The 15,992-nt window shown below is 38.4% G+C and overlaps 1 protein-coding gene across 2 annotated transcripts in view; it reads left to right on the forward strand.

Moving 5' to 3' along the window:
• Positions 1-15,992, forward strand: part of prkg1b (protein kinase cGMP-dependent 1b) — a 165,958-nt gene that overhangs the window by 136,921 nt on the left and 13,045 nt on the right. For both annotated transcript variants that reach the window (XM_036572204.1, XM_036572203.1), the window contains exon 9: positions 2,257-2,331. In XM_036572204.1, the coding sequence (XP_036428097.1) occupies positions 2,257-2,331 (75 nt within the window). The remainder of the gene's footprint in view (positions 1-2,256; positions 2,332-15,992) is intronic.

The following is a 15,992-nucleotide window of genomic DNA, read 5'->3' on the forward strand; positions in this document are numbered from 1 at the left end:
AAAGTCTGTGTTTGAAGGGATCAGACGTGTATGCCCTGCAGAAGTAACGAAAGCTAATAAAGACACTCTCTGATGTCTTAATCTACTTCTGATCCTCCAGCAACAGGGAATCAAATATGTTAGAGGTTTAAGAAGGTATTGAAATTTAATATCGGTCATATATTGCCAGACAAATGCATTGCATTGTTGTAATTCAGATTTTATGCTGCATATGAGCAGCACATTATTCCCTAGGATTTAAATATATGCCCATGTGGATCATTCACTGTGTGCAGCATGTCAGTATTCAGTGAGCTGAAGGTGTATATATATCTACTGTTTGTCTTAACATTGCATCACCTGCTACCCTTTACATTATGAGAACATTTCATGATGAATAGACCAATCTAAATGGTCTTATTGTTAAGAATATGTTGCCTGATGCCCGAGAAACTGTTTTGAGACAGTTTTGCAAGAAGATTTTGGTCTAAAATGTATTTTTTTTTAAATACATTCATGGTGGAGAGGTACATGCAGGCAAAGTACTACCCAAATACAACTTGCAGGTTGCAGATAAAAACTGTGATTCCATATGTAGGTTCACTGGTCAATTCAGATAGTAAAAATAATGGCCATATTTGTGTTGTAGACATTGCAAACCCTGTTCCTGTCACTACCTCTGTAAAGAAATCAGACTTAGTAAGTTTCTCTACAATTAAACATTTAACATAAAACCATCCTGAATAACTTTGTTTACATCTCAGTGATTGAATTGAATTAGAGTCCCCCTTAAAAGTTAAGAACATTTTTCCCTTCTGTAAGCTTTTGAAATATGAGGTTTTGTCACAAAAGTGATAATATGTAATTTCCTATGTACTGTGGGGTCCAAACTTCTGAGACCACTAGTAAAATACTATTTTTTTTCTTTTTTTTTAGAATTTGATACAAATATGTTAATTACAAATTGTATTATCAGCATTATGAATTTCTTAGTATTTGGTATCCCCTTTTGCTCCACAAGTCTGTGCAAAGGCCTTAACATGGTCAATGTTTCGAATTTGCTGAAATTTGAATAGTGACCTGAAACAAGTGCAGAATCTTGAATATTTCTTCTTTTACTTGTCATAATGTTGTTTTAATTTTTTCAAATTCTACTTTAAATTAAACTTTTTCTTGGTTATTTCCAAATTTAATTGAAAAGAATCTTAAATCTATTTTCAGTGTGGTTTCAGAGTTTTTGACCCCAGTGTATGTATGTGAGTCTTGATTGTAAATAATGGTCATCTTAATGAAGACCATGTGTTGATCCAGAATCAGATTAACTTCCTCACATTCTTAAATTCACCACTATTAGAACATACGCAAAATCTCAGATAAGCCAAAAATGGTGCTGCCTCTGATGCTTCACATGACGCAGCAGAACAGATGGCAGGGAAGGGAAAAAAAACCCAGATGTCTGCGAATTCTCAAATTATGATAAATGGCTCAAGCATAAAAGGAAATGAATGAAGAGCATTTTCAGCATGTCACACTCATGAGCACAATTCAGTGTCAGGGATTGCATGCTTTGTAATCTCCTCCTGCTCCAGAAGAGTTAGTGACAGTTTATCTGTTTTAAGTGCCCAAGTTGCTTTGAGTCATCATTATGCTTGATCATCATCATTTTGATGATGGTATTATGTAAGTAAGCAACTTGTGATAAATTGGCCTTGTCTTTTCTAGGCTCTATAATCCATTCAGGGGCTGAATTATTCACAAAACTGAGCAAAGACTATACAAAGTTGCCTTAAAAACGACCCAAAATATCTACCATTATTGTATAGTCAGCATGGAGTTGTTGTTTTTACTTTAACGGTACTGCACTGATTACAGTTTCAGGCAGTGCGCATGCACAGCACATGCTTTGCGGGTAGAGATACACAGCCATGGCCTAATGGACTAGCTCGACTCAGCTCCAGGCTACAGTGTGCTTTAATTGAGTTCAGTGTTCTTTTAAAGTAGGGCAGGCAGGCCTTCTGCAGAATAACTGCAGAATATGGCATATTTGCCAAGACTAATGGCAGTGGCTTTCGGTTCATCTGTCAGATCTTGCTTCTTAGTGACTGATAAACAGTATTGTAAGTGCATACTTGTAACACTTGTCACTTATGATGTCAGTGATGGCATGTACTGCATATTAGACAATTACATTAACACATTTGACTGAAAGAGTAAATAAAACAGTCTAAGTAGGTCTTGTGCTGGATAACTAACTCTTGTCTGCTCTCAATTTTGCAGTTCTTTCAAGCATTTGATTGGAGGTCTGGACGATGTCTCGAACAAAGGCTATGAGGATGCTGGAGCCAAAGCAAAGTAAGTTATTCACTGCTTAGCTTAGTATATTGTCATAAATTTGTGTAATACATCCTCTACAGAGACCACACTTATGCACATTCTAATGCAGGATTACTTTTTATTTGCTAAATTTATCATGTTGGGAAAAAATTAGTTCCCTATAGAGGACGTGTTGACTTATTTTCATTTAGAAAGTCATGGACATAGGGGCTTCCGTGTGGCACAACCATCTAAGCGGTGTTCTTATCATCAGGAGATTGTGAGTTTGATCCGTAGTGACATCCATCACTAGGCCATCCGTGGCCAAGGGTCCAAGAGAGCACAGTTGGCCTCGCTCTTACGGGATGGGTTGGATGGTCCCACTGTTTCGCTCCATCATGCAGCGCGATGCTAGCCAGTGCAGGCGTCTGTTAGCTGACGTAACTGGTGGTTGGCACTTTCCTCTAAACGCGTTCAGTTGTCCAGTGAAGTTGCGTTAGTGGCAGTGTTTAAAACCCCTAGTAATGGTCATACACCCATACCAACCTATATAGACAATCATGCTAGTATCACTGCTGTGCTGAAAATAATATGTGGTCTGCTGTGTTCCTATGGTGGTCTCTTTCAGTTGATAGATGGAGGTAGATAGTAGTTCATTTGTGCAGCAACAGATGGGCTACAGTCAGTACTTCTAAACCTACAAAGAGCACCTATATGGTAGGTAGATTTCTGATAAAATGGCCAGTGAGTGTAGGTATAAAGTAGGTGTACATAATAAATTGGCAGCTTGACTACAAACACACACCTGTGTTCATCTCATCCACTGTTATCGAGACCTGTAGTCTGTCCTGTAATCAGACGATTAATATTTTCTTTTAATGAATTTGGCAGTGTGGCGTATGCTTTGGGTCCAGATCAGGCATGAATTAATTGGTCTGCATCTCTCATTGGATTTACATGTCTGGCCATATCTCTTACCCGCTTGAGGCTATAATCATCCTTGGTCAGAGGCTTTCAGGAGAGATCAACTCAGTCTAACCGAGTAGTTATCAAATCTATCCACAGTTTTCAGATCAAGTTTTTCTGTTTAGGGTTAAACTGTAAATTTGCTGCTGTTCAATAGCAGCAGTTTGAATTTGAAGTCAAAGTAATTCTAAACTGTTGGAATTTGTTTTGCTAGGGTTAAAGTGACAGTTAGGAGGGGAAAACATTTCCCTTTATCAAAGTATAGTCATTGCACTCATACATATAGCCATGTTCAGTTGTTAAATAATTTCAAAGAGACTTGATTATATGTTTTTAACACTGTATGACATACTGCTATTTTTAAAAATAGGCAAAAATGTCACAAACTCTACTGTGCAAAAGTCAGAGACCACCATTTATTTCATTTCCAGTAAAAATGGCTAAGTACAAGTTTTTTATTTTTCATTTTTCTTAATTTCCAAAACTGGATTTTATCAAAAGGTTAAGAGAAAATGAGACTCCTAACATTCATTCAATACCCAGTAGACCACCAAAACTGTCACTATCAGATAAACAGCATCTTTGAGAGATGTGAAATATAAAGCTCAACTCTTGCTTCAGATCTGTCAGATCTAAAAAGAAAAATTCACAGGTTTTTGGCTTGACTGTGAGAAGACAACTCAACACTGTGGATCTGAACGGATAGTGTAGCTGTCCAGAAGCCCCTACTGAGAAAAGAAAATAGACCAAAAAAAAAAAGAACATTTGCATTAGAGATGCGACTTTCTGAATTGATTAGTCTAAATTTTGTAATGGGGATTGCTTAGAACGTGCAACCAAACTGGAGGTGTGGAAAAATATCCCTGCAGATTTCTCTGTAAATCTGAAAACGAGTCTCCCTAAAAAATGGAAGCTGTATTAAAGGCAAAGCATGGGTAAACTAAAAACTGAGAACAATAATATGTTTAGTTGTTGAGGCTTTTGTTTTTCCTTTTTTTTACTTTTTTCCTGATGCTGAAAAATGAATAACTAATATATTATGGCCAGTTTGACTGGAAATGAAATAAATGAAGCATGGTCTCTGACTTTTGTGAAGTATTGTAGCTTAAAACAGTGGTAGCAGCCATCTTGAGGCCTGAACATTGTCCAAAATTTACTCAATTTGTGATTTTACAGTTTAGAGAGATGTTGTGCTTTTTTGACTAATGTCCTGCATACACAGTCAAGTCCCAGAAACTTACTCATTTGCAGGGTCATAAAACCTTTTTGGACCATGAACCCTACAGCCAGTCAGGCACGAAACCCTGATGTGGGGAAATGTTTTTGCTTGAGCAGTCTAATCCCAAAATCACAGTGACTTCCCAGACATTCATGCACTGATTGTGCGCAACCGCAGGGATGTTGAAGTAGCTGCTTCAGCCAGAAGGCCTCAATCCATCTGGCTGGTATTTTACGTTGTTTAGGTTACATCCATTTGTGGTTCTGCTGATGGTTAGCGCCTGCTGAGGATTTTTCTTAGTGTATTAACGTCATGCGTGCACCGTTGCTTTCTTTTTTGTCTTTGACAGAGCTGTCACAGGTTTTATGGTTTTCTTGTGAATGCTTTGGGAGAAAAATGATGAATTTGAGACTTAAAATATGTACAGTAGTATGCAAAAGTTTGACCCCTGGTCAATAAGTTAACATATCATCTACAAAGAACACACTTCTGCACATTTTAATGCACAATTACTGTTCTTTGCTGAATTTGGCATATTTTACATTTTGTATTTTTATGTAAAATTCAGTAAAAAAAATAGAAATTTTGCACTGGAAATGGCCAAAAAATACAATATTCATGTTTGTGTTAACTTATTTTCACTTGGAAAATTAACAGAACTTTATTTGACGGGGGGTGTTCAAACTTTTGCATACGACTGTGTCAGAGCCTGGCAAGTGGAAGTACAGCTGCTGGTATTAGAGCACCCCCTTGTGGTTTCTGATATGTATCACAATTTATTGACAACACTGAAAGCAAATTTTATTTTACAATTTTATTATCATCTCAGTTATGCAGAAGTATACACTTCCATTAAAATTATTCTAGTTCTGTGCAAATTTACAGGTTTCAAATAATTAGTCGGAAGCTGTAAAAAGAAAAAAATTTGTATATGTGACCGAAATAATGAAATGAAAGTGTATTGCAGGGGTGGGGAACTGAGGGCCGCAGTTCAGCACAGTTTGGTGTGCACAGTTTGGTTTCCCTGCTCTAGCAAATCAACTAAACCTGGCAGTTAACTGATAAGTTGAATCAGGTGGGTTTGAGCAGGAAAATCACCAAACTGTGCAGGAATCTGGGCCCCCTGGGCTGGAGATCTCCACCCCTGGTGTATTGGTTCTAAAATAACTGATAAAGCTGTAAATTATCAGGAATCAGGTTACAGAACACATCTGTGTTTCATAAGTTATGATCAAATTCTGAATCAGATACACTATATGCTTAAAAATTCGCAGAGATCTGCTCATTCAGCGTTTCTTCTGAAATCAAAGATATTAATAAGAAGTTTGCCCCACGAATGTGTCAGCAGTGGTTGCATTTTAAAGTAGCTCAGTTCACTAATTAGAAGTGGTGTTTGGATACTTGTAGATATATAGTGTACATAAGAACTCCCTCTCAGACAATCATTTGCTGTATCACTATTGTGGGAATTGTGTTCTGCAATATCTTATACAGAGTGGTAAAAAAGTGTAAACTAGACATCAGAAGGTGTTTTATTCAGTATATAAGTTTTAAACTACAAGAGGTTATTAAATGATGAATAATACATTGTGATTAACTTTTTAATAGCAGTTTTGTCAGGTTCTGTCTTATCTGACCACAAATGAGGCATTTTGAGTAATAATTTTATTATAGCTTCATTTTCAATGCTGTTTCTATTCAATATGGAACAACCTACATTTTAATTTATCATACTTCATTTTATCATCATTTCTTCCCTGATAACAAGAGGATAGTGGGCCACTGTTGGCCCGCTGATGGCAAAGCTGGCGGTCCACTGGCGTTTTGCTCAGCATTTTCTGGGCAGCCCACCAGCGGTTAAGCAGAGTATTAGACAAAATTCCACTTATCATTGTTATTTTCCACTCACAGTCCAGTTTACTTATTTTTTCCTTCTTTCCTTTCTTTAGTTATACTTTGTAAATAAGTTTAGTAACAGCCAGGAGGTGCCAACCTTATCAAGCCAGCGGACCGATATATGCTTGCTATCGGGCTTATTTTACATAGCTTGACATTTGTTTTAAATAAAATTTCTCGTGTGTTAATTACTTGGAACCTGTGTACTAGCATCATAATAAAATCATTTTATACATGTTTATACACGTTTGTACATTTTATACAAATGCAACAAAAGTGCATGTGTTTAATAGTACTGAAAACAGTAATTCCAATCTTTTGAAAGGTGAAACTTCTATAGAGTGCTGAGTGATAGTGTATGCAGTGACTCACTGCAGCCTCTTCTCCTTAAACTCTGTTACTCCATGTGTGAGTCAGGTTGCCATGGTGTCTGGTCAGCTGTCTGATCCGGGCTGTGTTTGTTTGGGTGCTTATTCAGCTCCTCTTGTCTCATTAACTGGCTTAGTCTTGTGGAGAGGACTCGAGTGATGCATGCAATGAGAGCATTGAGGCTGTGTTAATGAAACACCCCACGCCCACAATGCCAGTGCAGACAACTGTCTAAATAGCCCCCAGCGGCTGGCAGCGCTGACAAACTTCCATTAGGATCATTAGTTACTAGGATACTGGCATGTTGGCCTGGGTTTTTAAAGGAGCCGTGTTTTGGAAATTCCCTTGAATTCCCTTGTTTTTTTTAAATGAATTACTTTAATGTAGTTTGTAAACTTTGTCAAACATTGTGTTTCAGGGCGCACCATTTACTGTATATTCCATGCATTCCATATGTGGGAGCTAAGTTTCAAAACCAGCCCATTTTGAATTTGAAAAACATTAACATATGACCACATAACAATTCGTCACTGCCCATTCATGTCGTAATGAGTGTTGTTACTGCAGACAGTCTGTAGCAGAGTTATAGGAGTGAAATATATGGGGGGGGATTACCTGCCCCTATATGTTGCATAAAAACAATGAACTGTAATTGGTCAGTTTGCATGTTACTCAAATTGCCCCTTTCTGTCAAAGTAGGCAGTTCTTGACCACACTATGCAATGAATGTTACCAGACTTTCTGCTGAAAAAAGTCTGGCTTGCTGGACTAAAGGTACAGTAACAAAAATAGGATGTTTAATAAAAAGAAGTTGAAAAATGGTCACGTAAAACAACAATTATGACTGTTTTAGTACATAAAGCCCCACATATACATGGACCATGGACTTCCCCGGTAAAATTAAGTGCAAGAAATACGTAGCATATTACCACAGGAACCTCTAAACTCTCTCACTGGCTTGTGGTACCCTTTTGTTTGAGATTTGGAGGTTGTTTGTTGTGGGCAGTATACTGGTTTATCCCATAAACTGGATGATATTCTTCCACAGGTATGAGTTTTGTGGTAAACATTATACCGCAAAAAGCACAGATAACACAGTGTACAAACCACTGTAAACCATGCTAATGTAGACCGTTTAGCTGCGTGGATCATGGATATTTCCGTCATGTTTCTCATGCAAACGCAGCATATCTTTGATCACCTCGTGCTGTCTAGACCATTGCATCTGAAGTAGTCCACTTTGTTTTCGAGGCAACGGATGGCCAGTTTTTTGGGATTAGCTTTAGCTTAACATGGACACCAGAGGGATTGCCATGTTTATGTTTCCTCTCGTACCACCTGGGAAACTCCCTAACTCAGTCAGCTGTATCCGAGAGTGCCACAGTCCATCTGGTACTGATATGTGAATGACTAATATTTTCCAAATTCCAGTGTCGGACAGCTGGAGGCATGAGTATATGGGACACACATATGAGACAAAGAAATTCTGTGAAGCTGAAGTTGGCTTCTTGTTCGAATTCTCCAATCAACCTTTAATGGTGAAGTAGTTACATTTCACATATACAGGTGTGAGAATGTAACTGCTGCTCCATTTCAAGTGGAACGTAAAATTTGAACAAAATGCTGCTGAATAATATCCTACATTTTCCTTGTAGCCTTGTAAATTCAGAAATGAAACAACATTTAGCACCATTTTTGCGAGGCACGTGAGGCTAGTGTTGGAAAGCAATGTTGACATAGATTTATCTATATATTGTACGTTAAAAAACTTTTTTTCTTATTTTTTGGTATTTTTCCCTATTTTCTCCCAAATTTAGTCATGTCCAATTTCACCTGCTTGGTAGGGTGGAATTGGACATGACTGCAAACACACAATACTACCAGCACTAAGAGGATGAAGGCTAGCACATTGTTCCTTAAGTCATGTGAAGCCAGCCACCACATCTGTCCGAATTGCTGCTGACGCAACATCATCGACAACTCAGTGCGCTTAGAGGAGAACACTAACTGGCATTTCTGTTACGTCAGCTAAGAGACACCTAGCATCACTGGTTAACATCTATGTTAGTAATCGGGGGGGGGGGGGGATCCTACCCACCCAGAGAGAAAAGTTAAAAATGTTTCTTGTTAAAAAGTGAATCTAAGCCAGTTACAAAAATAAGTTTGTAGCTTAGGATGCTTTATAAAATAAACTATATTGAAATATATATAACATGATATGTACTGAAACTGCCATAAATTTTAATTATTAGTTAGTTACTGGTGACTAATGTTGAAAATGGATTTTATTTGAAGGGGATCTTTACACACAAACACAACCACCTACCCCGCTCAGATTTGTAGATGTTTCCACGTTCAGTGGGAAGGTGACCTATTTCCATTCAGTACTTCACCTTCTGTTAAGGGGACCGACCATTACCTCTGGCTGGCTTTGCGCTTGTCCTGGTCATCAGAGCTAAGCCCACAGCACACACAGGAAAGCTATATCAGATCACTCTGTGCTTTGCCAGCGCAGCAGTGGGGACACTCTGTCCTGAAACTAAGGAGACACTAAGGAGACACCTTATACTGTACTAGGCACTTTGACTGCCAGCCTTTGCATTCCGAGGGCTTACCTCTACAAGAATGTGTGGAGGTAGAGAAATATTTTAGTTGTTGTTGATGAGCAGAAGTGGCCCATTTTTACATAAAAAAACTTTTTTCACTCTTTTTGCAAGTTAATTTTTTTCGTGTGGGGGTCTTTGTAATCTGAAGAACTATAAAAGCTCAATATTTTGTATTATACTTTAGAGAGGCCTTTGTGTTCAGTATTTGTCCTTAAAGAACTTGGTAGAAAGAATTCTGCTCTGCAGCAAAAAGGTATGAGCAATGTACAAGCGGAAACCATGTTTAATCACCATGTTTAAATATAAGCTTTGTTTCAAAAGGCCCATATCCTACATTTTCCTTGAGGTCTGCTTAAAACATTTGTGAGGCTTTATGCACTATAATTAATCTTTACATGACCATTTACCAACCTCTCTTTATGTTTTAGAATTAAACACGCTCTTTTGTTACAGTGCCTTTAAAACTGATATATGTAGATGAACTCTGTACTGATTGGCTGTCCTGAATTGTGCATCGTCAAAAAAGCAGTCCAAGCTAAAACACTCAGTGCTTACAGGGTCCTTTTCATGAAAACACCTTTTCTTACTTTACCGAAATAAACTTGAAACATATAAAACATATAATTAAACTACACATTTGTGAAATCATGAATACATTTACATACGACTGATTAAATGCTGTGCGGTTCCTGTTTGTTGGGAATATCAGTGCAGCCATAGGTGTAAGTAATGAATTACATTTACTCTCGTTGCTGTAATTTTCCCTGTAACGTTACTTTTTGGAGTAGAATTATATTATAGTACTTTTACTTTTACTCGAGTTCATTTTTAATGAAATACTTTCACTTCGCTACTTTGTTTTTCAATAACGTTACAGAGTAAAAATAAATTATGAGCGTATCAGCTTAGAAACCAGTAAGAACAAAGCGCGATAAATTTAAAAGGAAAAACACTACAGAGATGTCCAGTTAAATGGAGAAGGACAGAGGAGACTTTAACCAGCACACACAAGGAACAGACCACATCCAAACGGTCATCTGTGTTCATTTTCATATGAACTAAAGAAAACAGTGTTATTATTAGCAGCCAAACACAAAACTTGCTGAGATCTTTCACAGCTCAACTCAAGATAAACGGTTGTGAACGACTGAGATAGAAATCTAGTCTAATACAGGTTCTTCATAAACTCTGAACAGTGATTCTGTCATGCTGTCGTTGTTTAAGCTGACTGGCCTAATCTAATCAGACTCAGGGTAGAGGATGAAGTTCATGCGCATGCTGTATACAGACCAATCAGAGCTCAGCTCACATCAATAACGAGCTCTCAGACACATCAGGGCATCACTTAAACAGAGTTTAAACAGTGTTGAGCCATAATATTCAGATTGTCTTTAGGTCTGACTGTAGAAAAAACTGCATGGTTATTGCTTCTGGACTTTCACTGACTTAAAAATGCAGAGGCTACACAAACATACTCCTCGACAGTAACAACCTCTACACAGTCTTTCAGGGATTCTAAAATACTTTATTGGAAATAGATAAACCAGGAAGTCTTATACCATGAAACCATGAAATGCATGCAGTTTAATGTAAACCTTGTTCATTACACACACATACTTCTCAGTACCCCTGAGTGCAGCTTTTCTCAGGACGTTTATTTTATTCAGAGTGTCTGAGGATGTCTGAACTTAACAGTTTTCTGTACATTTTAGCCTGGACTGTTTTTTTTAACATAGTAGGCCTCATTTTTCTTGTTAAGAGGTCAGCAAGTTAACATCATTGTTTACATATATCAGTCTTAAAGGCTCAGTAACAAAAACAGCCTGTTTATTTTAAGGTATAAACAGTATTTGGTCATATAAAACTGAATTTTGATTGTTTTTATCTCATAAACGCACACAAACATTATAAGCAGATGTCAGGAAAAAAATCAAATGTTTTGAAGGGAAACATCATTGCATGCATACATAGTGAGGAATATGTTTGCAAACTGGAGTTGCATAAACATGTAAGGGGGCGTCCCTTCTGTTGGCATGTTGTTTCTCCCGGGAATTGCCTAGCATAAGCAGCTTCTATATGCAGCGACTGAGGACACCTCCAGAAGTAAGCCATCCTTACAAATCATGTGGCTGACTGCACTCATTTGTGATTGGCTGGCCATAGGTGCACTGCTCAAGGGCATGAACAATGTCTTATATGTTTTTGTAGCACTGAACAAACGATAAGTCTAACTTACTCTAACTGCTGTATAAGTCTCACTAACAGGTGTCCTATACATGTTACACAACTAAGAAATAAACATTGATGGTGTGCTGAAATATTCAGCATTATTCTGAAATGCATGACATTCTAATCAATTCAGATGTTGACAATATTGCGATATTGCCTACTATGAGATGCATCTGCTAACAGCAGAAACTCAGTCTTATGGTTACATAAGTTGCTTATTTTTTTCCTGGCTTTTTGCCCTCAAGTAAAGGCCAGCTGACCATGCTGTCCCTGACCACCTCTTAACAAAGTCAGTTATAGTTTAGACTTCTAAGGTTTAATAAGTAGTTGGAAACGCCTCAGACCACAGCCAAAGTCAGTATGTCTTTTTTTCCTTTGGTCCAGTTCTCTGAATTGTTATTCCCTATAGTGTCCAAGTCAGGTTGAAACAAAGGCCACTCACAGATCATATGGCCAGAGTTATCCGCACAATGAGAGGAGCCTGCAGACAGCGAAGCTAAGATTCGTGGGAGGTCAGTAGTACTGTTAAGCATTTATGTACCAGAGACCTTCTGACCAGCTCTAAAAACAGACCAAATACGATTCCCATTTATGGCCAAAATATTAACTCTGAGACAAAAATACACACATAGCATAAGGCAAAGTTAGCACACTTAAAAATCATTGAAGGAAAAGTTGATGAAAAATCTAATTTGCACAGTTTAACCCCAATGTAATCAAACAGACAAGACGTTTGGTGTCTGGAGCTTTAAGGGTTAAAATTTCCAGCAACACCTGAAGTCTATAGTCACTCAAATCATTTCCTTTTAAACTTGCTCTCAAACTGCTCAATCCATATCTATGTCTTTATTAAGGTTGCACAGACTTGTCGTTGTGGTTTAGGATACAGTATGACTTGCTGTAACCTATTAAAATGACCACAACTTCACATGAAGTGCACACAAAAGCAGCAGACAGCCATTTTAGAAACAGATGTTGTGCCAAATTCCAACTCCTCTTCGTGTGCACACACATAATGCAGGCATGGATATGCTAAAGATTACGTTTGTGATTTCTGTTGTTTCTTTTCATAAATAACTGTTAATCTTGGATTTTAAACTGAAGATGTTCATAAATAATCGAGCATCCACCTGTCCAACTGCCGCACAAGGACGTGAAGGGGAGTCGGATTCTGTAAGGTCAAAATTCGGCACAACACCGGTGTCTTACTGTCCTATTCCACGTTGACCTTAGTTTGCAAGACCTGGGATCTGTTTGGGTGAGTTGAGGAGTTTTGGCAGGTATTTACGGAAAAGATTTGGGTTACTTTTGACTTCTAGTGTTAGTAACCTGAGCCTCATAAAGAAGCAAAATTTGGTCACCATAACATGTTCTGGCTGATCAACTACATCTGGGCGTAACTGGCAAGCTTTGTATATTTGATTTTTCACTGAAACTCACTCGTAGTCTAGCAACCTATGAATCAGAGAAACACAAATGTCAGTGGCTTTGCTGTCTTGGTTTAGTTCAGTCACGATTGATTGAACTAAAGTTTCTGAACTACAGGAACGAAATGGTTCTTCAGTAGTTCAGGGAATCAGTGGTATCAGTTTTAGACACAAAAACACTAGTACTTTCAATTAGTGTGGATATTCATGTAAGTTTTATTTTCCTTTTTATCAGTACAAATATGTAAAAAAATAAAACATGGACAATATGAAACCAACTACAGTAAGAAAACAGCCCCAGACCTAAAATAATATCTGTGGAACATGAAGAAAATGCTCCTGATTGTAGAGAGCCAACCCCATCATTTTATGAAAATACTCATATTGCTACTACTTATGAGTGAATAGCATTAATTTAGTAATTTGTATTAGATTCACACTTCAAACATTAGTCATTAATTGTATAATAGTTCAAATAATTGAGTTACAACTTGAGTAATGTGGAATATGTTGCTCACACAAAAAAATGTGAGTGAATATGAATATGAGTAAAATATGAAATGACAAGGTCAAACCAAGCATGTGCTGACCTAGGCTTTGAATGGCCCTCTCAGGTCAAGGGAACATAATCATGTCAAATGCTGCATTGTGGAGGAACACCTGGGTAGGCTGCCTGTACTATGATGCTTTCTGTCATTTTTTGCACATTGTTGAGCATAAGGTCAAACCCTAGCACTCGGCCAGGCTTAGCTAATCATTGACCCCTGAGGAAGCTGGCGTTCAGACTTAAGGCTTATTTTTACAGCTGCATCCACAGAGGTGGAAATATAGAGAAGTGGCCACTTCGAAATGGAGGAATGTGACCAAGCATTGTGTTGGGCCAAAGCTTTTTATTGTCCACATGGATTTTTTTTTCCTAAAGAGTAGAGGCTGTGTGAGGGTCCAGACATTCCTTTGGCAAAGTCTGGCATTCGGGGTAAAAGGCACAGTTCAGTGAAAAATCAACTTCCCTTACCTAGTAGCCTCACAGTAGAACTGAGATTTCGGTATATATCACAGTATAGTGTGTGTGTGTGTGTGTGTGTGTGTGTGTGTGTGTGTGTGTTTATAAATATACACATTTTGTCACATAAGTAAACATGCATAAGTAAACTTATTTTGTAGGTACAGTGATGTATTCTGGGATGTTCCTTCACCTTTAATAAGAAACGATTGAAGTAAATCTAAAATATTTTTATTGTGCGACAGGATTAAACATCATCATTAACCGCTTAGTCCAGATAGGTTCACGGTAGCAGTTGGGAAAGCAGAGAATCCCAGATGGCCCTGTCCCCCACAACTTCTTCCAGCTCATTCTGCTTCCAGGCCAACATTGAGACATAATCCCTTCAGCGCAGGGGTGTCCAAACTTTTTTCAAAGCGAGCCAGTTTGGACCACATCCTACAAATACCTGAGGGCCGGTCTCGTGTTCCAAAAATATATTTTAAAAAAAATATTCAAAACATTGTATTCTAAATATGAAAAAAACACAGATGTACAGAGTGATTTATATTTATTTAACTACTGAATTTCATTTTAGCGCAATACCTGCATCAGGATATCAAAAGAGTGAAAACTATCACAGCATAATGCAGATTATTTAGGGTGAACATTTTCTTTAAAACATTTATACACAATACTGCATCTTTAAAACTTCTTTCAGCATTTCTTATGTAGATTATATTTTACTACTTAGTTCCTATGAATTACCAGACCTCTGGAACGTCTTATATTTCTCATAACCGACAGTCACATAACCAACTATATACAAAAAAATATTCCTTTTGTCAAAGTTCAAACCAGATGCTACAACTCGCCAGAAGAGAAAGCTCACTGCAAACTAATGTGAGTGGTGGAGCTGCGCCCTCGACTGCATTATACATGTTAAGTCTGGTTTGACGGCTGTAGTTGTGATAAGCAAAATGTCATGTAAGTGGTGATCGGTCAGTCTGGATCTCAAGCGGTTCTTATTTAACAGAGAAGGTCTGTTCACAAATGTGGACCCACATAAGCTGAGCATTCTCTTGGCATGTGTTTGCATCTGGGGAAATCTCTCCTTATTCAGGTTTTGATAAAAGTTCTGAAGAGAGACCTGCTGATGTCGGCTATGAAGTTCATCATAGCACTGCATCTCAGTCAGCTCCATCTGAAGCTATAGTGGAGCAGCGTCTACGGCCACCGTGAAAGGACAGAGAGAAAATGAGCATGTCCTCCTCAATCTCAGCGAAATCCTTAAAGCACTCATTAAACTCCTCTGATAGAGAAGCAGCCACAGTCACATATTTTCCCCTGTGTCAACCAACCTTCTCGCTTGGAAAACTGTCCACCACCTCTCGCAGCGGGGGAAAGTGTGTCATGTTTGGCTCGGTTTGCGACAGATGGCTCTTGAATAGTCGGAGCTTGGTAGCAAAGGCCTTGATGTGCGCATACAGCTGGCTCACAACAGCATCTTTTCCTGGTAGGCTGGTGTTTAGCGCATTCAAGTGCTTCGTGTTATTGACTGAAAATGTCATATCTGCCAGCCAAACAGGATCAGACAGTTCCCTCACTGGATGTTCCTTTTCAGTCATAAACTGCGGTCTAAGTGAGAAAAAGCGTTGCAACACAGATCCACGACTGAGCCATCGGACATTGTTGTCATAAATGACATCACCATATTCAGCCACGATATCTTAAAGAAACTGCTGAAATTGACAGTGGTAAAGGGCTTTGGTGCGAATCATGTTCACAGCTTTCATTACTGTAGTCATGACATGGTCAAATTTCAGGCACTCAGCGCACAGAGCCTGCTGGTGTATTAAGCAGTGAAGTTTAACGGTGCTCCCGCCCTGCTCACTGACTTTGCTGCAGATGAGTGAGGCTAATCCACTCCGCTCACCCGCCATCGCTGGTGTGCTGTTGGTAGCTATTTCACTCATTTTGTCCCAGGACAGTTTAATGTCTTCAAC

This window comes from Colossoma macropomum, unplaced genomic scaffold (genome assembly GCF_904425465.1).
Source record: "Colossoma macropomum unplaced genomic scaffold, Colossoma_macropomum, whole genome shotgun sequence".
In the NCBI taxonomy this organism is placed as follows: Eukaryota; Metazoa; Chordata; class Actinopteri; order Characiformes; family Serrasalmidae; genus Colossoma; species Colossoma macropomum.